Source organism: Diabrotica virgifera, chromosome 3, assembly GCF_917563875.1.
Source record: "Diabrotica virgifera virgifera chromosome 3, PGI_DIABVI_V3a".
In the NCBI taxonomy this organism is placed as follows: domain Eukaryota; kingdom Metazoa; phylum Arthropoda; class Insecta; order Coleoptera; family Chrysomelidae; genus Diabrotica; species Diabrotica virgifera.
Window position 1 is genome coordinate 65,549,226 of NC_065445.1, and position 25,791 is coordinate 65,575,016.

The window sequence follows — 25,791 nt, forward strand, 5'->3', positions numbered from 1 at the left end:
TTTAGGTGAATCATAACTTATGAAACTATGTGTAAAATCCTGCATATTATAGTAAATAATCGAGAATTCTATGGTTTCTGATTCGGATTTACTTGTATCTTCTTCTTCGCGTGCCATATCTGCATTGTTTGACTTAGGCGATCACTATTGCGAAGGCTTCTTGATCTTCTGCCACATGAAATAATTGTTCTGTATTTGGTATCATGTTGTCCATTCATGACTGTTGTTCGGCCAAGAAACCTGTTTTCTTCTTACGCTTCTCAGACCTTCGATTGTGCCTTTATGGATTATTTGTAGTATTATACATCTAATAATACAGAACATACATCTAATACAAGAACACATCTAATAGAACTACATCTAATAGAAGAATTTAATTTGGAATTATATAGGAGCAAAAGGCTAAATCAAAATAATCTGAGGGAAGCGGTTTCAAAGAAAATAATAAACCAAGGCTCCGAAATACTACCAGAGATACCCACTAGCGAAATACATCAAGTACTAAGAAAAATGAAAAATGGAAAAGCACCAGGTGAAGATGGAGTCGTAATAGAGGCCATTAAAAACGGAGGCCATATTCTTATAGGTAAAAAAAATCTCTTCAACTTATGCCTTCATCAAAAGTCGATACCTGAAAAATGGAAAAACGCAGTATCAATACTTTTGCATAAGAAGGGAGGTAAGATAGACTTAAAACATTACAGACCCATTAGCCTGCTAAACCACTTATACATACTCTTTACAAAAGTAGTGACATCAAGAGTAGAAAAAAAGCTAGATTTTTACCAGTCAAAAGAACAAGCTGGATTTCGATCAAACTTTGGAACAAACGACCATCTGAAGACAGTAAAAGTACTAAATTGAAACGACAATAGAATATAACAAGCCCCTTGTCCTAGCATTCGTGAATTTTCATAAAACCTTTGACACGGTAGAGCTGGATAGCATTTTAGAAGCTCTAAGTGAATGCCGTATTGACTATCGTGACAGTACACTCATCTATAATATTTGTAAAGAGGCAACAATGAGTGTTAAGTTACATGATGAAACCAAACAAATAAGCATAGAACGCGGCGTAAGACAAGGCGACATACTCTCGTTAAAACTATTCATAACTGTTCTGGAGTATGCCTTTAAGATGCTCAACTAGGACAATAAAGAGATCACAATAGATGGAGAAAAGTTAAATCATCTTCGATTTTCAGATGACATAGTCCTTATAACTGGTGACCTAGGAGAAGTAAAGGAAATGCTAAATGAGTTAGACGTTATCTGCTGGAAAATAGGCCTGAAAATGAACTTTTATAAAACTAAATTTATGACCAATCTGATTCCTAGCGGACAGCTGATCATACGTGAACAAGAAGTAGAACTAGTGGAAAAGTACATTTACTTGGGTCATGGAATTAGAATTGGCAGAGATAACCCAACATGCGAAATAAAAAGAAGATTAACTCTTGCTTGGGCAACCTATGGAACTCTGAGAGACATATTTAGGAGAAGTACACCGATCGGTTTAAAAAGACAAGTGTTTGATCAATGTGTGCTGCCGGTAATGACATATGGAGCAGAGACACTGACTCTAACCAAGGCAAGAGCATCGAAAATGCGGGTTGCTCAAAGGTGTATGGAAAGATCCATGCTGGGTGTAACCCTAACGGATCAAAATAAGAAATGAAGATCTCAGACAAAGAACTGGTGTCGCAGATGTTATAGAACGTATCACCAATGTACAAGAATTCATCTGTACTCAGTAGATATATCTTAAAAACACCCTGTAATTATCTACGATAATTACTTTCAGTTATTTATGTCATCATAACAATATTACAACCTTCATTCGATTATATAAATATTGTTATCCTAGATCACGATTCACTAATAATTGCAGAGTCAATTATAAACACTTTTCATGGTCGATGCTGAATAGGCATTTCTAAATATATAAGCAGCAAAACTATAACAAGGGAATTCTTATTATTATATTAGACATTCGTCATTCTATTTTGGTGATCAGACGTAATATTTCCACATTAAAGATAGTGTCTCTTTTTCTTCACGAGACGTTCTTTGGGTGCGGTGCTACCAGCTTATGCTCATGCGAGTGTAAATAAAACAACTCAACAAGTAAAAGCGTATCAATTATTCCACCCCTCGGATAAGGGATAACCACCCTCACCGGGAGCAGATAGCCTTAATGCCAGGGCTGTCATATGGCGATCCAAGACCAGGCGAGAACTCAGAACTAGCAGTCTAGAACGAGAAATGGGAAAACACGTCAATGTTCAGGCACCTAGACCACCTTAGACAACAGTGTGGTATGTAAAATGGATGGAGACATCAGGCCGACGCGGAGCTGAAAAGGAGATGGAACATCGTGGGACAATGGAAAATGGACAATGCTATGGAACGTGCAGTGAGGACTTGTGATACGAACAAAGACGTGTAAAATTGGTAAGTCCATATTAGCTATTTTTATGGTATTTCCTGATTAATATAAAGTATAAAGTATAAACATTATGTGCTACCTTAATTACATCAATATATGTTTCAAGTTTACCTATTTTTACTTAATTATTCTATTCTATTACCAATATTTATCAATATACAAAGATTTTTTTTACCCTCATATTAAGTTATTATAGGACGCAATGATACAATTTTATATGATTTTTTTTACATATTTATCAACGTATACTTTATCCTTGCTGACTTTTATTCATTTATTATTTGACTACTGATTTTTAGTACATTTTTGCATTTTTTTATGATTTTAATATTTGCTATCGTAAATATACCTATCAAAATAAATATACGCTATATGCATAATACATTTAAATTATTATTCTAACTACTTATTTACAAGGGTTAATATAACGTTATTTATTTTTGAATTTTTTATTACCACTGCAATTTTTACATATTTTTACCATATATTGACTTATTATTTTATCTCCATATTTTTTTACTATATATCTATATACTACATATCTATATACACCGTAAGACTATCGAATTTATATTTTCGCTAAGAAGTGCAGGAGCTGAAAAAAAAATTATGTATAAATGAGTAGCAACAAAGTTACTTGGGAAGATTTTGTCAAAATAGTTGAGGAAATTGCACAAGAAATAGACAGGCAAAGCAGAAGAGTCTTAAAGAAAAAAGTTCCGAAATCTAAGGACATAAAGGAAGAAGTGACGACACAGCTAATTAAAGCTTATAACAAGTTCACGCAATTGACTAGGAAAAACTGGGAAGCACTTTCGGACAAACAAAGGGAATCGTGCAACAAATATTTTGGAAAAATCAGAGATAAAGTTATACGATTATTTCAAGCAGTAAATGTGAGAACAGTGGTTCCAAGTTCAATACATCAACCAATCGACAAGGAAGTTGAAGAGGAACAAAGCGATGAGGAAATAGAAGAAGGAAAAAGCGACGAGGAAGGAGAAGAAGAAATAATTAACGACGGAATAAAAGAGGAAAAAGGTGACATAAAACAAGATATAACAATATTAAACATGGCTTTGACAATCAATGAATTTTTGAATATCGCAAGCAAGATATTGCCCAACGAGTTCGATGGAAGCGCAGGGAAATTACAACCATTTTTAGACGCATTAGAACTACTTGGAAAATTGGCAGAAGGTCATGAAGACACAGCTGTAACGCTAATAAAAACGCGACTCACCAATAAGGCTAGGAACCTAATAACCACAGAAGATACGATTCCACGGATAGCTGAAGCACTAAAGAAAGAATTAAAAGGTGATAATCCGAAGAATTTAATAGCCAAATTAGCCAAAAAAAGGCAAGGGCATAGAGATGCAGCAGTGTACGCATCTGAAGTGGAAGAGTTAGCAGAACAATTAAAAGTAGCATACATAGTGGAAGGAATGCCACTTGACTTAGCAAAGAAATATACGACGGAAGCAGTAGTAACAACAATGAAACGAAACGCTAATGCAGAGAAAGCTAAGCTAATACTGGAAGCAGGTAACTTTACATCACCGCAGGAAGTAGTATCTAAATTTTTGTCGATCGATACGACTGAAGAAAATGCACAAGGAAGAGTCTTAAATTATAGGACAAACTACGAGAATAGGAGAGGACAGCAGCAATACAGAAGAGGATACCATAACAAATATGACAGAGGAAGAAGAAATAACTTCGGACAACGGAACGAAGGAGAAGCAACGGACAATCAACGAAATTATTCGAACAGAGGATACAGACAATTTAACAATCAAACATACAGAGGAAACCAGAGAGGCGGACGTAACAGGAACGTAAGGTTACTAGAAATAAAGGACAGTCAAGAAGAGCAAGAAAACCAGCAGTTGGGGTTTTGAATGAACAAGAAGTTGGAAGCACACAGGCAGAAATAAAATATAACATTTACAACTTCGACCTAAACCTAACGAACTTTGTACGAATGAAAACAGGAATTCTTGAAAACACAAGCACTTTTATCATAGACACAGGAGCTGACATTTCAATACTAAAATGTTCACAAGATTTTATGAAGGAACAGGTGAAACCAAACACAAAGGCGAAAATAAAAGGAGTCACTAAAGGAGAGTTGCAAACAATGGGAGAAGTTGAGACAACACTCGAAGTAAAAGGAACTCGATTCGAACACATCTTTCAATTGGTAGAACCTAACTTTCCAATTCCAACAGACGGAATCATTGGGAGAGACTTTATTTCTAACTTTCAATGTATACTAGATTACGCAAACCTTAAAATGCACATTAAAGAGGACAACGATTGTTACATTAGTACGAAAATTCTGGATAATATAGACAATGACACCATAATAATACCGCCTAGATGTGAAATTTACAGAATCGTAAAAATTTTTCAAACGTTAAAGAAAGACAGGATAGTGGAACAGCAAGAAATACAACCAGGAATATTCATAGCAAGAGCAATTATTTCAAGTAATAATCCATACATCAAAATTTTGAACACAACGTACGAAACAGTAAATGTAGACGCAAGCACAATCAGGACGTTGGATATTAAACTATTCAATATATATATAGGCTAGTCAACGACAGCAAGGACAGAAAAAAAGAATTACGAGAATCACTGAAATTAGACATACCAGAATACATACGAGACAACTTAGTATCGTTATGCGAGGAATATTCAGACATATTCGCCCTAAGGCATGATATGTTAACCTGTAACAATTTCTACGAACAAAAACTAAGAGTTAAAGACCAAACTCCGGTATATATCAAGAATTATAGGACACCTCATGCGCAAACAGAGGAATTAAATCGACAAGTACAAAACCTAAGAGACCAAGGAATCATAGAACCATCTACATCCGAGTACAACAGCCCAGTAGTACTGGTACCGAAAAAAGCTATAGATGGAGGAAAAGCATGGAGATTATGCATAGATTTTAGACAACTGAACAAGAAGATAGTTACAGATAAATTTCCATTACCAAGAATAGATTCGATATTAGATCAACTAGGAAGAGCAAAATGGTTTTCAGTTATAGACTTAATGTCAGGCTTTCACCAGATACCATTAGAAAAATCATCGAGAAAATACACATCGTTCAGCACAGAAAATGGAGCATTTCAATTTACCAGATTACCTTTTGGATTAAATGTAAGCCCAAATAGCTTTTCAAGAATGATGTCAATAGCATTTTCAGGATTAACACCAGACAAAGCATTTCTTTACATGGACGATATCGTAGTAATTGGAATATCCGAAAAACATCACTTGGACAAACTAAAAAAGACATTCGAGACATGTCGAAAATTCAATTTGAAACTTAACCCAGGAAAATGTCAATTCTTTAGAAGGGAAGTAACATATTTAGGACATGATCTTTCTCAAGAGGGAGTATCACCAGACAAAGCAAAGTATGCAGCAATTGAACAATATCCGACACCTAAGACAGCGGAAGAAACAAAGAGATTTGTAGCATTTTGCAACTATTACAGACGTTTTATTAAAAATTTTGCGGAAATATGCAGACCACTCAACAAATTATCGAGGAAAGGAGTAGAATTTTCGTGGACCGAGGAGTGTGAAAAAGCATTCAAAAAGCTTAAAGCATCTCTGACGAAACCACCAATTTTAAAATATCCTGATTTCAACAAACAGTTTATCTTAACAACAGACGCATCCAATGAGAGTTGTTCAGCAATCCTAAGTCAAGATTACAACGGAATTGACCTACCTATAGCATATGCATCAAGAAGTTTTAGTAAAGGAGAATGTAATAAACCTATAATCATTAAGGAATTACTAGCGATTCATTGGGGAATTAATTATTTTAAATGTTATCTATATGGAGCACCAACATTCAAAGTAAAAACAGACCATAAACCTTTGACACACCTATTTGCAATGAAAGAACCAACCTCAAAACTCACGAGGATCAGATTAGACCTAGAAGAATATGACTTCGAAATAGAGTATATAACAGGGAAAAGCAACTACGCAGACAGCCTTTCAAGAATAACATTGCATTAACTAAAAAACCTATACATAGACAACGCCCATATACTAGCTATAACAGGAGCTCAAGCAAAAGAAAAGGAGAAAGAAGCAAGACAAACCAAGGCTGAAAGTGAACTCGCACTACAGCCAGAAGCCACCAAACAGACAGTAAGGAAGGTACTAAATAATTTAGAGGCGCATAGACTACCAATTTTGTCCTTTGGAGCAGAACTAATCTCACCAAGACTGAGCATTAGGGCCAAAAACAAAATAAAATGCAGCAAAAGCATAGCCACAGGATTGAATCGTTTCGATTTAAACCAAGCGTTGGTACAGCTTGATAAGCTGGCGGTAGAGAATGCAGTACGTAAAGTAAAAATATACGTAAATGATATTATTTTTAAAATGTGCACAATTGATGAATTTATTAAAGAAGGAAATAAAAATTGTAGAATATAGAAATATACATATGTGAAGTACCAGAAACAATAAAAGATGACAAAGAAAAACACAGATTAATAGGAGAATACCATAATCACCCGATGTTCGGAGGACACGTAGGGAATAACAGACTAATTAAGAAGCTAAAGGCAAGATTCCGATGGAAAAATTTGGAAAAAGACGTAAGAAAATACGTAAAACAATGCCACAAATGTCAAATTAACAAATCGAAAAGAACACATGTCGAAGAGTTCGTGATATCGGACACATCTTCCAAACCATGGGACATAGTATACATAGATACAATAGGTCCATTCACGAGAAGTAATGAAGGTAATAAATACTGTATCACAATGTTGTGTGAACTGACAACATACGCGGTCAGCATACCAGTGTGCAATAAAGAAGCAGAGACAATAGCAAGAGGAATCTTTGATCATTTCATACCAACATACGGACTCATGAAGCAAATAAGAACAGACCAAGGCACAGAGTATAAGAACGAAGTAATGCAGGAATTAACAAAGCTATTAAAAATAGAACACAACTTTTCAACGGCATACCACCCACAGTCCATTGGAAGTTGCGAAAAACTACACAGAACGTTGAACGAGTACGTAAGAGCATTCATAGACGAAGACAGAGAAAATTGGGATGTGTGTTGCAGAATGTTCACATACTGCTACAATACAACCCCTAACGCGTATCATGGATACACACCGTTCGAACTGTTATATGGCAGGAAGGTTAACCTACCGGAAGACCTTACACATGAGATTCACCATGTTACAATATAGATGCCTACTACAATGAGTTACGATACAAACTACAAAGCGCACACGAGAGAGCCAGAACCTTCTTATTAAAACACAAAAAAGAGCGGCAAGAAAAGAATAAGCTCAAAGCAACACCACAACACTTTAAAATAGGAGACCTAGTCCTTGTAAAAAGGGAAGAGAATGGTAAGTTTGATAGTCTTTATGTAGGTCCTTTCACGATAACAGAAGTAAATAACGTTAATTGTAAAATCAGAATAGAAAACAATAAAATCAAGGAAATACATAAGAATAGATTATATGCTTACAATCCTAAAACACAGTGAGTGACAAGTGTTACGAAACAATGTTGTTAAACGAACATTTTATATTATTTATGTATTTGCGTAGGCTTAGGAAGTTTGTATATAAAATAAATTTTTTGTATTGATTACAACACAGTATGGGTTGGTAGCACGACTTGCAAATTTCCCTCCCCGTAGTCGGAAAATTCCTAAAAAGGGAAGGTGTACAGGAATTCATCTGTACTCAGTAGATATATCTTAAAAACACCCTGTAATTATCTACGATAATTACTTTCAGTTATTTATGTCATCATAACAATATTAAAACCTTCATTCGATTATATAAATATTGTTATCCTAGATCACGATTCACTAATAATTGCAGAGTCAATTATAAACACTTTTCATGGTCGATGCTGAATAGGCATTTCTAAATATATAAACAGCAAAACTATAACAAGGGAATTCTTATTATTATATTAGACATTCGTCATTCTATTTTGGTGATCAGACGTAATATTTCCACATTAAAGATAGTGTCTCTTTTTCTTCACGAGACGTTCTTTGGGTGCGGTGCTACCAGCTTATGCTCATGCGAGTGTAAATAAAACAACTCAACAAGTAAAAGCGTATCAATTATTCCACCCCTCGGATAAGGGATAACCACCCTCACCGGGAGCAGATAGCCTTAATGCCAGGGCTGTCATACCAGGCTCAAATGGAACTGTGCAGGACACGTCGCCAGGCTGAAAGATTCAAGATGGACACGAAAGCTGATGGAATGGAGACCAAGACAAGAAAAACGCAGTAGAGGAAGGCCGCCTACACGATGGAGAGATGATATCAGGCGGATTAGTAAAAACTGGCAACAATCAGCACAAAACCGTGAAGTGAAGAAACAATTGGGGGAGAGCTACGTCCAGCAGTGGACGTGAATTGGTTGGTTGATGATGATGATGATGATTCTACATCTATTTAGCCTTAATATATATCCCAGATAAGACGTTTTCCGGTGTATCACAGTCTTTAATAATTCTATATCTTTGTTGACCCTCCTTAATTCTTCCTCGATAGTTTTACTTGCCGTTCAAGATATCTTCAACATCAGTCTATAAATCTATATTTATAATGCTTAAATTCGGTTCATGCTTAATTCTTTTAGGATCCATAATTCTGCTTCATATAGTTATATAGGTTAAACATAGCATTTTAATCATTTTTTGGCTTAGTTTTAAACTAAGATAGTTATTGCAAAGATAAGTACCATTGTGTTATATTATTATATCACTGTCTGGACTTAAATGATCCGTTATGGTGGTTCCTAAATATTATGTCATTTTGTTAACTTGTTTAACTTGGACTTTCCATTTACTAGAAACTCGGCATCTGAATGAGGGTTACAGCTAAAACTTTGGTTTTGTTTATTTTAATTCCCATTTCCTTACCTACTTCTTAAATTACTGTTTCGTCCACATGCAACTTTGTCTGGCTCCCCACTGTATGTATATGTATATTTTGTCGGTGGAGCGAGCTATCTTTAATTATTTTTAGGAATATCTTTATGATCTATTTCTATATTTCTTAGCATCTGCATTAGTTTTATATGCCGCAATTTATAGATTGCCTTATCGAAATCCACAAAGCATACAAAGACATATTTTTTATCACGGCATTTCTTAAATAGAATATTTAGCGCAAAATGTGCCTACCTAGTTCCCAAGAATTTATGAAACCAAATTATCGTTCTTCGAGTTCTTCTTCACAGTTACGCCTAATTCTGTTATAAAGAATTTATTAAAAATTTCTGCATCTACAACACAGGCCATACGAGTATAACTACTTGTTTTAACATAATTTATTTTTCATTATTAGCTTGACCAAAAATTTACACTGTATCAACAGAGAAAAAATTTAACAAACTCATACTCAAATGCAGGCTATTGCTCATATACATACATACAGTGAGGACGTTTGAGTTGGAATACATTCATTATCTCGAAAATGGATGAATTTGGAGAAAAATGCTTGAGACAGGTCGATTTTTATTTTTAAACTATGACTTTTTGGCATATATATCGTACTAATGACGTCATCCACCTGGGCGTGGTGACGTAACCGATGATTTTCTTAAATGAGAGTAGGGGTTGTGTGACAGCTCATTTGAAAGGCAATTCAATTCTCCATTCAGTAATATAAACAGTAGGTAGTCTAATTATTTTTACAAGGTAAAATACATTTTACTGCTGTTAGAAAACAGGTAAAAACGTTTATTTCAAAATAAACATTGCTTTTCGCTTAAATTCAATATTCAAAATGCTAAGAGACAGGTAAGTGGCATCTTTAACATTAAATTTAAGCGAAACCAATATTTATTTGTAAAATAAACATTCCTTTCTGTTTTCTGACATCACTGAAATGTATTTTGAATTAAATGAATTACACACATTCTTCTTTTTGTCTGAATTAATTTAATTCAAATTAATCTTTTGAACACCCTGTGTAAATAATTATGTTAACGTTTATATCACTGAATAGAGAATTAAATAACCTTTAAAATGACCTATCACATGACTCCTATTCTCATTTAAAAAATCATCGATTACGTCATCACGCTCAGATGGATGACGTCACTACTATGATATATATGCCAAAAAGTCATAATTTAAAAATAAAAATCGACCTGTTTCAGGATTTCTCTCCAAATTCGTCCATTCTCGAGATAATGAATTTATTCCAACTCAAACGTCCTCACTGTATGCACAATATTAAAAAGATTTCATTATTTGATAATAATTGTACGCATATAAATTGAGTCGTAACTTTGTAACCTAGCTTTGTCAGAGTTCATAAAATGAGTAGGTACAATAAAAAACACAGACATAAACCTTAATGACTAACTTGGGACAAATATTTCTCAACCCCCAAACCATTGAATCATTTTGGTACATTTACTCAAATAATTAACTTGAGAAGAGCGCAAAGAAGGCAAAACAGTTTTCGTGAATTTTTAATAATTTTTCTAGATGCCTTATATAAAAAATGAATCTTTTTCAGACTGACCCATATACGGTACTTTTAAAGCAAATTGTTATACCTACTGAATTTATTGTAACGAGCTGAAAATAGTGCAAAAGTTTTTGAAATTTTTTGTGTGAGAAATAATGCAACGATATTGTAACTCCTGATAAACTTTTTTACAAAACTAGTTGATATGCCAGTTAGAAGAGGATTGGTAGCACCCAGAACTACACTCATTGAAACAATCATAAGAAAGTTTGATACTGACAGTAAGTAGTATTTTTATCTTTAGCTTTATTATATAAAATATATAGGGTGAGGCAGATAACGGGCCTATTAGAAATATCTCGAGAACTAAAAGTAAGAGAACCATAAAAATTGGAACACAGGGGTTTTGAGGTATGAACTATTTAATGAAAATATTTTGGTCTCTTTACTACTTCCGGTTATACCGGAAGTTGATTGTAACTTCGTTTTTTTTTAAATGGGACAGCCTGTATATTTTTACGTTCTTGGATTATCCTCGATTTCTTCTTTCTTAAAATATGAAGTTTTGTAATATTATATAGGGTAGTTTAAAAGATAATTACGGTTTTTTACAAATTTCGTAGCAAACTTCACACCCTGTAGAATTGTACTGATTTGATATTAAAAACTCCGTTTATGTTCAAGTAATTTTTAATATAGTCTCTTACTATTAAAAATTATTAATATAGCGAAATGTTTCATTTTAGTATACAGGGTTGGACAAAACTCGGAGTAAGTATTTTCTGGGTTTTCTTAAATGGAACACCCTGTATCTTAGTACTGTAATGAAATGATATTTTATAATACTTTTTCATTTCTTAAGCATTCCCTATACCTAACTGCTTTAATTTGTAAGTTATTCGTATTCGTAAGTATTTAAGCCAAACATTAATTGCAACAAATATTACGTGAAATTTTATTAGGTTTGACGTGATAAAACGCGTCAAGTAGAGATTTGGTTTGCCAAAATCTCATATTTTAAGACAGAAGACATCGAGCAGAATCCAAAAATGTAAAAATATACAGGGTGTCCTATTTAAAAAAAAAACGAAAAAAACAAAGTTACAATCAACTTTCGGTATAACCGGAAGTAGCAAAGAGACCAAAATATTTTAATTAAATAGTTCATACCTCAAAACCCCTGTATTATAATTTTCATGATTCTCTTGCCTTTCTAATAGGCCCTTTATCTGCCTCACCCTGTATTCTTGATGATTTTGTTCGCATAATCGGGATTAATTGAATTAGTATCTGTTTACTTAATACGATAAATTAAAACAAAGAGATATCTTCTTCTTCTTCACGTGCCACTCCTAGCGGAGATTGGAAATCATCGTGACCACTGCGATTTTGTTAGCAGCGCGCCTAAAAAGTTCAATTGAACTACACCCGAACCATTCACGTAGATTACGAAGCCACGATATTTTTCTTCTTCCCACACTTCTTTTGCCCTTAATTTCGCCCTGCATGATATTTCTTAAAAGTTCGTACTTCTCACTCCTCATAATATGCCCCAAGTATTCCATCTTTCTAGTTTTTATCTCATTTATAATTTCGCATCTTTTGTCTAAAGTTTGGAGTACTTCCGTGTTAGTAACGCGGTCCATCCATGACATCTCGAATGCTTCGATGTTTTTTATGGTCGACTGTTTTAGTGTCCAAGACTTAACTCCGTATAACAGGGTGGAAAAGACATAAAACCGCAGCATTCGTATTCGTAAGTTTATGTTGATATCACGATTGCAAAAGAGTTTGCGCATTCTATTAAAGACTGATCTAGCAATTTCTATTCTGCATTCAATCTCTTTTGTTTGATCAGTATTGTCTCTGATCCAAGCTCCTAGATATTTATAACAGCACACACGCTCAATCTCTACATTGTCTATTGCAAGATTAGATCTGATGTTCTTTGATTTCGCGATTGCCATAAATTTATTTTTTTCAAATTAATTTTTAAGCCGTAACTGTTACAGTATATATTGAGACTTTGAATGAGATGTTGTAGTTCTACTGACGTTCCCGATAGGAGAACCGTATCATCAGCATACCTTATATTGTTGATCGTCTCACCATTTATTATCAGACCAACATCTTCTTTCGCGAGTGCTTGTTGACAGGTGGCTTCACTATACAGAGTAAATAAAAGTCGCGATTGGTTATTCCATTCTTGATCGAATGTATGATTTCGGATTTAGATGTTCAGTAATCCAGATTCTTAAGGCCATCGGTACATAATTCGCAAATATTTTACGGCTATCCCTACTTTTTCTGTCGTTACACGGCAAATTCACACTGGTATGGATATGTAAACATTACTAGAATGTCATTCTACTTGAAAATGTCATCATTAACTTAAAGAGATGGCTTTTGAGTGTTCTTGGATAACTGTTATTTGTATTATTGCAAATAATAATTCAGTTAATAAATGTGATAATTTTTTCACTAACTATGTATTCAGTGATTGTAATCATTTATATGTACAACAAAAACTAATACTCAATCGAGAAAATAGGAAAAGTGTTAAAGTGATTTTTTAATAATATATTGTTACTATGGAACGCTTACAATTTTGAACATCTTTAACAACAAAATACTTGGATCACAGAATATATTATCCTGATATATTCTCTGCTTGGATCTTCCACAAATAATACACAATACATAACTTTTCATTAAGTTCACGTCTTAAATCAATTATTTATCAAATAACTACACTATATATCAATATTATTTAATCAACAACTCAAAATATTCCCGATGACATGTCAAATATTTAAAATTGTCACTGATTGTCACTGTCTGACTGACAATATGCTGACAATATTCTTTTCGGTCAAACCGGCAAACAGGTGTATGTTCTCAAAGAAATTGAAAGTGTGTAAAAAAACAGTCTGTTTCAATATTCTTTTCGACTGAGTGCGTTTTAAGACAAATATATTTTGTTAATTTTTTTTGAATCCTGAAAAAACCAATAAATATTTTTGAAAATTTTAAACGCAGAATGAAAGACTAAATTATTACCGAGGGCCGAAAGTCCCTTAGAATAAATAAAAAGTTTATTTTGAATGAGATATTTGACATTAAAAATCACACTAAATTTTTTATTAGTTTTTCACCCATGTAACTTATTAAAATAAACATTATAAAAGTTCTCAGGGACTTTCGGCCCTCGCTAATAACGTAATTAAATTTTTCAAAAATACTTATTAGTTTTCCCAGGACTCGAAAAATATGAATCCCCATTTGAATAGCACAGCAGCCGAAAATACGTACCCATCCCCTTAAATATTTCATTTTGTCAACTTGTTCAATATCCTAATTTTTTTATATGGATCCTTGTTATGACTTTACCCCTCTTACTGATAACCATGGTTTTTGTTTTCTTTATGTTTATTATTGAACCAAACTCTTCACCATTATAATTATTACAAATTGTTTTTAGTAATGTTATATTTAATTTATAAAGTATAATGTTATACATATTATTATACAGTGTGTCTACGTAAGTTGGAGTCATATGGTAAATTTTTTTATTATTAATTTTACCAAAAAAAGTTATTCTTCATAAATATCTCTGCATGGTCTGAAACATAAGGTGCAACTATCAGAATTCAAATTTTATTAATGTTATACGAGGTATTCTAAAAATAAAATATGAATTTCGCTCAAAAGTACCTTTGTATTTCACAGTAAAACACTTTGTTATTATGAAAATTTTTTTGGAATTATAAATTATGCTCTAATATCCACTTCATACAGCTTTTCCAAGTCACAATCAAAAATGGAATATTTTTCCACATAAGTATATTAAAATATAGTTTAATATTAAAACAAAATTTTGAACTGCAAATGACTTTTTATAAAAACAATTTTCGATATTGTGAAATATAAAGGTAATTTACTCTTGAGTTAAATTAATATTTATTGAAATGCCCCGTATAAGATTAATAAAATTTAATATCTGATGGTAGCATCATATATGTTTTAATTATAGTCCAGGAACCGAAGCTTTTCACCTCGCAATATTTACAGAATGGATCGACTTACTTAAAAATTTGAGAATAAGTCGTGGATAGTCCAAGGATCAAAATCTATATGATGCCGAAAGGCGCTTTTACCATGGGGGTGGTTGCCACCCCATCTGGATGGTGGAAATTTATTATTATATTTTTACTATATTTTTTTACTATATTTTATTATATTTTTACCGCATAAGTTTGTAAAAACATTCATTCTAAGCAAAAAATTTTCCATACATTTTTTTGATAAAATTAATAGTTTTCGATTTATTCGCTATCGAAAGAGGTATCAATGTTTTTCGATATACATACTCATTTACAATTCACTCAATTTTTGCCATAAAAAATTTTTTTTCAAACCTAGTTCCTGTCAATTAAATAACCTCCAATTTCATATTTAAACATTTTTTTGTATCTCTGATACTAATATTTCTATTCTGAAAAAATGGCATTTTTCACCAAATTACAAAACTTTGTTATTCGCTTTTAACTCCAGTTTTTTTTTAAATTGATCATTCTAATTCAGTCAAACTTCTAGAATCTGTTAATAATATATAAATAAAGAAGATTAAATAAGTCCAATGACTAAAAACACTGCTAACTTACATTATTATGCTTCCAATTGGATTTCTCTTTTTTTTTCAAAAAATTAATTGATTTTTAACCGTAACTTTTTAAATTTTTACCTCAGAAAGTTTGTTAAGAAAGAATTTTGTAGGTTTTTATAAGATGTATATGCCTATTAATATTAAATCTTTTTAAAATCCTCAGTCGCAAAACGAGGTGACTTTTAAAGGGTTGGTAAAGGTGGTTTTTGCATATTATTACAGGTTTTATTCGCCAATAGCTCACTCAATTTTTTCCGTATAAAAAGTTTCTGCATACCATGTTCTTGGCAATTAAATAAGCTATAATTTCATACTTAAACATTTTTTCGTATTTCTGATTCTAACCTTTTTATTCTGAAGAAGAGGCCATTTTTTTCCAAACTACAAAAATTCGTAATTAGCCTTTAAATCCATTTATTTAAAAACTGATCATTCTAAGCCGGTCAAACTTCTAGAACCTATTAACAGTACATAAATAAAGAAGACCAAAAATGCTAATGACTAATTTTAAGTAGAGTGGTGATTAGGATGTTGCTTCCGATCACTTTTTCTCTGAAAAAAAAAATAGGGACTGACATTCTTTTCATTATAAGTCACTTAATTTTTGAGCTAGAGACTTTTTTAATTCTGAAGATAGATATTTTTAAATACTTTAAATTAGTTTAAACAAGTTATCCTTGAAAATGGATAGTTTTCCCGTCTTTTGATTTTGGCACTACAATATGTGTAGCATTTGACGAAGAAGAGCTAACATATAATAAAATAAATCTCGATTAATATTGATTAAAAAAAAATAAAAAACAACGGTTTTGTTTATTTTTTTAAAAGGTACATTTTTGTTAAGTAACGTTGTTTTAATAAAACAAAAACTTTTGGAGTTATTAGCAGAAAACATATTAAAAACATTGATTTTTTCTATATAAAATTAACACTTTCCATAGCGAATAAATAGAAAACTATTAATTTTATCAAAAAAATATATAGAACGTTTTTTACTTAGAATGAATGTTTTTACCAACTTTTACGGTCAAAATATAATAAAAAATTTCCACCCCCGAGATGTGATGATCCTTGAACTATCCACTATTTATTCTCAAATTTTCAAGTAAATCGATCCATTCTGTAAAAATTGCTAAGTTTTGTCCTATTTTAAGCTTCATTACTTGGACTATTAGACCATGCAAAGCTTTTTATGAAGACTATTTTTTTTTCGTAAAATTAATAATAAAAATGTTTCCCATAATATGCTTCCAACTTACGTAGACACATTGTATAAAATTATTTTCGTAGCTTCGAATTGAATAATCCCGGTATTTGTTAGTATTGTTCAGATCTAGATTCAAATTTGAATTATTTTTAGGTTGGGATACATTATATCCATAATAAACTGAAGATATAATATATTAATGTGTGAAGCAGTCAATAAAAGCAATCTCAGCATTGGAAGCTGAAAAAGGAATAAAAATTCTTGTACGAACACCGTATAGGTCCCTATACGTGCCGTTATAACGTATGAAACACCAATATCGGCTGAATATACCCACTCGAAGTAAAATGCTTCAATATTCTCCGGCGTATAGTCGTGCATAATAAATGGACTTTAAATTGCGAACAAATCATATCTTTGACTCGACGCAATTCCACTGAAAGGAAAAGAGCTCTGCTAGAACATGGCGTGCCAAAATTAATTATTTTTTGTGTTGAAATTTGAAACGACTGCATGCAACTCGGTCAATCATGACAGCGAAGTTCTGAATTTTCTGTCCCTGCGATCGATAGACGCGCTGTCCCCAAAAATTTAATATCTCAATACCGCACCAGGAAGACTGCCACCGGTTATATCAGCATCAGCTAAAATATACTTCCCTAAGGAATGTGTAGCTCTTATACAGAGTGTTTTAATGTTCCTTAATCTGTTATTTAAGAACTATTGAAAACTTTTAAACCACAACAATTATGAACACTCGCACCAATAATTCCAGAGCACTTTCTTTCTCCCCTTCCTTTTATCATATATGTAATATCATTCGCCCATCTCGTCCATTCTTTTCTATTTCTTGCCATTATTTTCAATTTCTCGAGTGATTTTTACTTAACTTTTCCAGACTATATTATTTGCTGTATCCATTATTTTCTTGGTCTCTCTCTTTGCTTTTTTCGATGTCTTTAGCTTCGTGGACTTTTCTTGTAGTCCTGTTGGGTTGCATTCTCATCAAATGCCCATAACAGTTCATTTGTCTCTTTGCTCTTTTATTCATTGGTAGTCTCTCTGCTTAGTCTATCACATTTTGTGTCTCCAACCATCCTTCTTAGGTGTTTGATCTCTATTGAATCTATTCTACTCTTATGATTTTCCAGAATTGTCTCTTTTAAACACTATTTTTCCCAATATTGGAGCTAACGCATCTTCTTTGCCGTTGAATAATATTATTTTGCTTTTCTCCTCGTTTATTTCCATTTTAGTTCTATTATTTGCTCTACTCTTATATACATTAGTTTCTACATTTTATTTTCGGAATCTGCTATTAGGACTATGTCGTCCGAATACATTAAGGATTCTATTATTACCAGTTGTAATCTATCGTATTCTATTATTGGTTGCAGTTGATTGGTTCCTACTCTAGCATTTCATATCAATTCGTTCATTACTATTATGAAGAGCAAAGGGCTGAAACTATCTCTTTGTTTAATATCTCTTTCCAATTAAATTCTTCCGATCTTTCCCCTACTATTTGTATTCTTCCTTTGACATCTTTGTAAGTATTTCTATAATTTGCATCAATGTATTTGGTACATTTATTTTCCTCAAGCATTTACCTATAATTAGTCTTTCTGTCGTGTCAAATGCTGCTCTTAGGTCTATGAATGTTGCTACCCGTTTTCTCCCCGGGTCTATGCTTCTTTCCATTAGGTTCCAAATGATATGTATGTTGTCATTTGTCTGTTGTAATAATATTGTTGCTAGACAGGTAAACCAGCATTGTATACCGGGTAAACGAATCAAACTGCATTTTTTCTAAAAGTTCGGAACACCATGTGGAATATTCTAGCATTTAAAAATTACTGAAATTGAAACCCAACTATATCCTCAGGTTTTCTTAACATTCTGTTTTGTGATTCATTCGCTTATGTTGGATAGTACAAAAGTTAGGTACTTTAACAACTAGCCATGTTTTTCATCAGTACAGGGTGTTTCTAAATAAGTGCGACAAACTTTATAGGGTAATTTTGCATTGAAAAATAATGGCAGTTTGCTTTATAATCGTATGTCCGCAAACGATTCGTTTCCGAGATACGGGATGTTGATTTTTTTTCTTACAAACTGATGATTTATTTATTGCCCTAAAACCGGCTGAGATATACAAATGAAATTTGATGGATTTTAAGAAGTAGGGGAGAGTTGGTAGGGGTACCCCTTAATTCTTCTAACTGTCTGCTGCTATCTATTAGACAATGTTAAAATTAGTGTCCCTATACCACCAACAGTCGTGTGTATTCATTTCTACCTCATTTGAGTAATCTGTGCCAGAGCATTAAGACCTCACCTGCTTTTTGATGCAGGAAACTCGATTTTTAAGGTAAGTTTATAGCTGTTTTCTCCTCTAATGAATAACTATATGGCCATTTCAAAATTTAATACATGTAACCTAGTATATTACCTTTAATATGCCAAAAATTTTGAATATTATTTCATAACTTAAAAATTTAAATAACATTTAATGTCTTGTTTACGAGTTTGACAAGACCGGGTAGTCCGAAAATCGACAAAACCGGGTACCCGATTTTATCAGACCTACTGTTACTTCCAGTTTCTGCAGTGGTTTGTTGCTTTTAGTTAACTACAACACGTGGCTTCTTTTGTTGAAGAAGCTAGTTAGAAAGCTAGTAGGAAAAATTAAAAAAAATCTCCCGTCGTAAAAAATTTAAACTAAATGAACTGGACAAAAAAAGAAAAAAACGTGGCAAACGGGGCTGCACCAAAAACAAAATTTTGGAGAGTTTGGAGAAAGAAGATAATAATGACGATGCGTGTCTATATTACAATTAACTATATTCAAATTATAATGCGAAGGAAGGCTGGATAAAATGTGTGTCTTGCACCAAATGGGCTTATGACACCTGTAGTGCCTATGATGATGTAGATGAAGTTTTTATTTGTGACTTCTGTTCAAAGATTTTCGATTTTTGTTCACATACTTTTAATAAATATTTTATTTTCTGCACACTAGTCTTTTTACATGGTAATTAAGTTACTACCCGGTTTTATCATACCGGTTGGACAAAACCGGGTATTTTGCAATATTTCCATAAAAATAAAAAAAAAGAATGTGTGTGTACTTTGTACGCACGTAAGAAGTTATACTTCTATTATATGATTTAAACGAAATTAATATACTTTTTATTTATATTTTGTTTAAATATTAAACTAATTTATACTTACTACTTCTCAAACATTTTTATTAGAACAGTGCCAAAAATTAAAATAATAAAAGAATAAAACACACACAAACACATTAAACAAGCCACAAATGATGTCTGAACATTAATTGTCGAAAATTTTTTTAACTAAATACGTATTTTCTGAAAATACAATTATATAATAAATATACTTACAATCATAAAATGTATTAAAAAAAACAAAAAAGAAAGTTTCTATTGGGACTCGAACCAGCGCTGATAAGAGCGGTTGGTATTGGAATTCATTCGCCTTCTCCGCTTAGCCACGGACCCTATGTGTCATTATTTACGAAGATCGACTAACTAAACGGATTAAACTTGTGATATTTTGATATTTTGAAAATTGATCAAATTATTTTAATTTTGAATTGAAATGATTTAGAATTGAAAAAATACAACAAAACATAGAGTAAAAAAACAATATATTAGGTGAATATTGATAGAAATTTTGATGGTAATCAAATTATATAAATAAAAGTATTACATACTATGTATTTTGGCAGATCAAATAGGTAGGTTTATACCCATGATACATTAACAATTATTACGTACCTGTTGCTTTTATAAACTATTTAAAAGTCACTACAATATTATAAACTTTTTTGTTTCTGTCCTCACAACAATAAAACTAATATATTATACATTTGTTTACCTTTACCTTTATCTCCAAACCACAGCTGCCATATCGGATAATTTTTGACATGTCATTTGAACATCCAATCAGAACAAAGTTATAATGCGCATGCGCCGTGCTGATAGGTTTTAACATATAAAAAAATCACCCTCTATCGCCGGTAAAGAAGTATAACTTCAAAAATAAAAAATCTAAGAATATTTTTAAAAATTGACGTTGGCATATCAAACTTAAGTCATTTGAAAATATTTCAATCTGCAGGAAATATTTGCTACTCTCACATAGCAAAAGATACAGACGGTTTTTGGATTAGTACCCGGTTTTGTCCAACTCTCCCCTAGTTTTTGCGCATTTTTTGACATGCAATTAAGAATTTTATATTCACTATTGGCGTGCATACGAGTAATATGATCGGCCATATTACCCGTATGTGCGCCAATGGTGATGAGCATACCAGCTCATTTGTCTCTTTGCTCTTTTAATCATTGGTAGTCTCTTTGCTTAATCTATCTCATTTTGTGTCTCCAACCATCCTTCTTAGGTGTTTGATCTCTATTGAATCTATTCTACTCTTATATGATTTTACAGAATTGTCGTTTTTATTTGCATAGAACACAGTCGGTATCACAATAATTGTGTTATACATTTTTATCCTTATCTCTCTTTTAAATTCTATTTTTCCCAATATTGGGGCTAACGCATCTTCTTTGCCGTTGAATATTATTATTTTGCTTTTTTCCTCGTTTATTTCCATTTTTAGTTCTTCTATTTGTTCTACTCATATATACATTAGTTTCTGCATTTTATTTTCGGAATCTGCTATTAGGACTATGTCGTCCGAATACATTAAGGATTCTATTATTACCAGTTGTAATCTATCGTATTCTATTATTGTTTGCAGTTGACTGGTTCTTACTCTAGCATTTCATATCAATTCGTTCATTACTCTTATGAAGAGCAAAGGGCTGAGACTATCTCTTTTAGAATTAAATTCTTTCGATCTTTCCCCTACTATTTGTATTCTTCCTTTTAGATCTTTGTAAGTATTTCTATAATTTTTATCAATGTATTTGGTACATTTATTTTCCTCAAGCATTCCCATATAATTAGTCTTTATGTCGTGTCAAATGCTGTTCTTAGGTCTATGAATGTTGCTACCAGTTTTCTCCCCGGGTCTATGATTCTTTCCATTAGGTTCCGAATGATAATATCATACATATTATGTATGTTGTCATTTGTCTATCATTGTGGTATAAATGCCGCTTGTGTTCCTCCCAATTCCATTTCTACATCTTTTCTTAATCGCTTTTCTTATTATTTTCGAATATACACTGCGCGTCAGAGAAAACGGGCACCCCAAAAAATGGGTCATTTTTGATGTCTCGTATCTCCTAAACCTGTTGTCCGATTTAAGTAATTTTTTTAATATGTTATAGCTTTATTCTTTAGCAATATCACTATAATAATATTGTTGCTAGACAGGTAAACTGTCATTGTATTCCAGGTGTACGAATCAAACTGTGTTTTTTTTTCTAAAAGTTCGGAACACCCTGTGGAATATTTTAGCATTTAAAAAATACTGAAATTAAATCCCAACTATATCCTCAGGTTTTCTTAACATTCTGTTTTTTGATTCATTCGCTTATGTTGGATAATACAAAAGTTAGGTACTTTAACAACTAGCCATGATTTTCATCATTACAGGGTGTTTCTAAATAAGTGCGACAAACTTTAAAAGGGGTAATTTTGCATTGCAAAAAAAATAGCAGTTTGCTTTATAATCGTGTGTCCGGAAATGTTTCGTTTCCGAGATACGGGATGTTGATTTTTTTCTTACAAACTGACAATTTAGCGGTTGAGATATGAAAATGAAATTTGGTGGCTTTTAAGACGTTGTTATTGCACATTTTTTGACATGCAATTAAGAATATTATAGAGTAAGTTATCAATCGAAGTAGCACAGAAAACGACAATAAATATCGTCTCCGTACCACCAGATTGACAACAGGTGGATTACTTTCTTTGGGTACACCTCCTGAGATTTTCAAAATTTATAAATCATACAGGATGCCAAGGAAATTAAGATGAGAGAATTTTAAATAATTCACAACCCATCTTCTCAGCGTAGTAAAAACTCCAACAAGAAAGATTCCTTAATACTCAAACAAAAGAGTAAATGAATTAAAAATGTATAAACATTCTCAATTTCTTTGCAACACGAAAATGCAGCAGCTGCATAATGCTATAGTCAAATCTGAGAGTGCAGAAAGAGTCTATACCGGTTTCGGGGGTTGTTCCCCCTCATCAGTATTCCCATATCCTCCTCTCTCAGATTCTTCCACGTACGACACTTTGGGCCTTTCCGAATTGCAAAGAAAGAAATGTCACGGATGAACTAGGGTCATCCACTGAAAAACAAAGTAAGTGATCAATCGAAGTAGCACAGAAAACGACAATAACTATAGTCTCCATACCACCAGATTGACAACAGGTGGAATAATTTCTCTGGTTACACCTCCTGAGATTTTCAAAATTTATAAATCATATAGGATGCCGAGGAAATTAAAATGAGAGAATTTTAAATAATTCACAACTCATCTGCTCAGCGTGGTAATAGCTCCAACAAGAAAGATTCCTGATTACTCAAACAAAAGAGTAAATGAATTAAAAATGTATAGACATTCTCAATTTCTTTGCAACACGAAAATGCAGCATCTGCATAATTCTATGGCCAAATCTGAGAATGTAGGAAGAATCTATATAGGTTTCGGGGGTTGTTTCCCCCTCATCAGTAGTCCCATATCCTGCTCTCTCAGATTCTTCCACGTACCACACTTTGGGCCTTTTCGGTCTTAACTTACTTTGTTTTTCGGTAGATGGCCCTAGTTCACCCGTGACATTTCTTTCTTTGCAATTCGGAAAGGCCCAAAGTGTGGTACGTGGAAGAATCTGAGAGAGGAGGATATGGGACTACTGACGAGGGGGAAACAACCCCCGAAACCGGTATAGACTCTTCGTGGACTCTCAGATTTGACCATAGTATTATGCAGCTGCTGCATTTTCGTGTTGCAAAGAAATTGATAATGTTTATACATTTTAAATTCATTTACTCTTTTGTTTGAGTATTAAGGAATCTTTCTTGTTGGAGCTTTTACCACGCTGAGCAGATGAGTTGTGAATTATTTAAAATTCTCTCATCCTAATTTCCTCGGCACCCTGTATGATTTATAAATTTTGAAAATCTCAGGAGGTGTAACCAAAGAAAGTATTCCACCTGTTGTCAATCTGGTAGTATGGAGACTATATTTATTGTCGTTTTCTGTGCTACTTTGATTGATAACTTACTTTGATTTTCGGTAGATGGCCCTAGTTCATCCGTGACATTTCTTTCTTTGCAATTCGGAAAGACCCAAAGTGTGGTACGTGGAAGAATCTGAGAGAGGAGGATATGGGACTACTGATGAGGGGGAAACAACCTCGAAACCGGTATAGACTCTTCCTGCACTCTCAGATTTGACCATAGTATTATGCAGCTTCTGCATTTTCGTGTTGAAAAGAAATTGAGAAGGTTTATACATTTTTAAGAATTTTATATTCACTATTGGCGTGGATACGGGTAATATGATCGGTCATATTACCCGTATGTGCGCCAATGGTGAATATAAAATTCTATTGCATGTCACAAAATGTGCATTAACTTTATCTCAAAACCTACCAAATTTCATTTGCATATCTCAGCCGGTTTTGAGGCAATAAATAAATCGTCAGTTTGTAAGAAAAAATTCAACATCCCGTATCTCGGAAACCAAGCATTTGCGCACATACGATTATAAAGCAAACTGTCATTATTTCTTAATGCAAAATTACCCCTTAAAGTTGGTCGCACTTATTTAGAAACACCCTGTACTGCTGAAAAGCATGGCTAGTTGTTAAAGTATGTAACTCTTATATTATTCAACATAAGCGAACGAATAAAAAATCAGAATGTTTAGAAAATTTGAAGCTATAGTTGGGTTTTAATTTCAGTATTTTTTAATGCTAGAATATTCCACAGGGTATTGCAAACTTTGAGAAAAAAACAGAGTTTGACTCGTACACCCGGTATACAATGAAAATTACTTGCTTAGCAATAGTACATTGTTTACCGGGTAGGAAAAGCTTAACATTCCTGGACGACTGTGAAGATTGCTAAGTCGAGGCGCAAGCCGAGACTTAGCAACACAGAGTCCAGGAATGTGACTTTTCCTACGAGGTAAACATACTATTTTTCCGCAAATCGTTTAAAATTCGACAGATATTGATTGATTTAAAAAAAAACGCGATAATTTTATTCCCAAATAAATGGTGCTTTGAAATTCCTAATAAAATTACTTGGGTTACTATGGAAACGTATTGAGGTTGAATTGTCAAACTTGACGCTTATAAATTTAATTGCTGGTGTTCTCGAAAGTAAAATGATAAGTGATGATGAAATTTCCATTCCTGGGACTCCTCCAGAGCTGGTTGAGGCAGTGAATACTGCTTCATTAGAATTATTGCCAAAGAAATCAAGAGAAAAGTACGAAAATGCATACAGACGTTTTATGGATTATCGCATGAGTAAAAATACGAGTTCTTTCTCAGAAAATGTTGTAATGGCATACTTCCTAGACCTTTGTTTAAAGATGAAATCTTCAACATTATGGGCCAATTATTCAATGCTGAAGTCAACCCTTGCACTTAAACACAATATAGATATATCTACATACTCAAAACTTCGTTCTTTATTGAAACGGCAAGCTCAAGGTTATAGGGCAAAGAAATCTAAGATTTTAACGAAGGAAGAAATTGAAAAATTTATCCAGGAAGCTCCAGATAAAGAAAATTTAATGATTAAGGTAATTTACAAGGTTTTAATAGCAATGTGTTTTCTATCATTTATGTAGAACACTAACAACTGTACGGAAATATCATTTCCTTACAGTAAGGAAATGACATTTCCTTACAGTAAGGAAGTCCTGACTTTTTCTTCAAGAAATTTTGACAGGAATGTCAAAATTTCCTGGCGATTT

The 25,791-nt window shown here is 32.9% G+C and overlaps 1 protein-coding gene across 1 annotated transcript in view; it reads left to right on the forward strand.

Moving 5' to 3' along the window:
* LOC126881865 (potassium voltage-gated channel subfamily H member 6) overlaps positions 1-25,791 on the forward strand; it is a 1,259,880-nt gene that overhangs the window by 21,839 nt on the left and 1,212,250 nt on the right. Inside the window, exon 2 of the mRNA XM_050646514.1 lies at positions 11,031-11,263. Within this exon, the coding sequence (XP_050502471.1) occupies positions 11,188-11,263 (76 nt within the window). The 5' untranslated portion in view covers positions 11,031-11,187. The remainder of the gene's footprint in view (positions 1-11,030; positions 11,264-25,791) is intronic.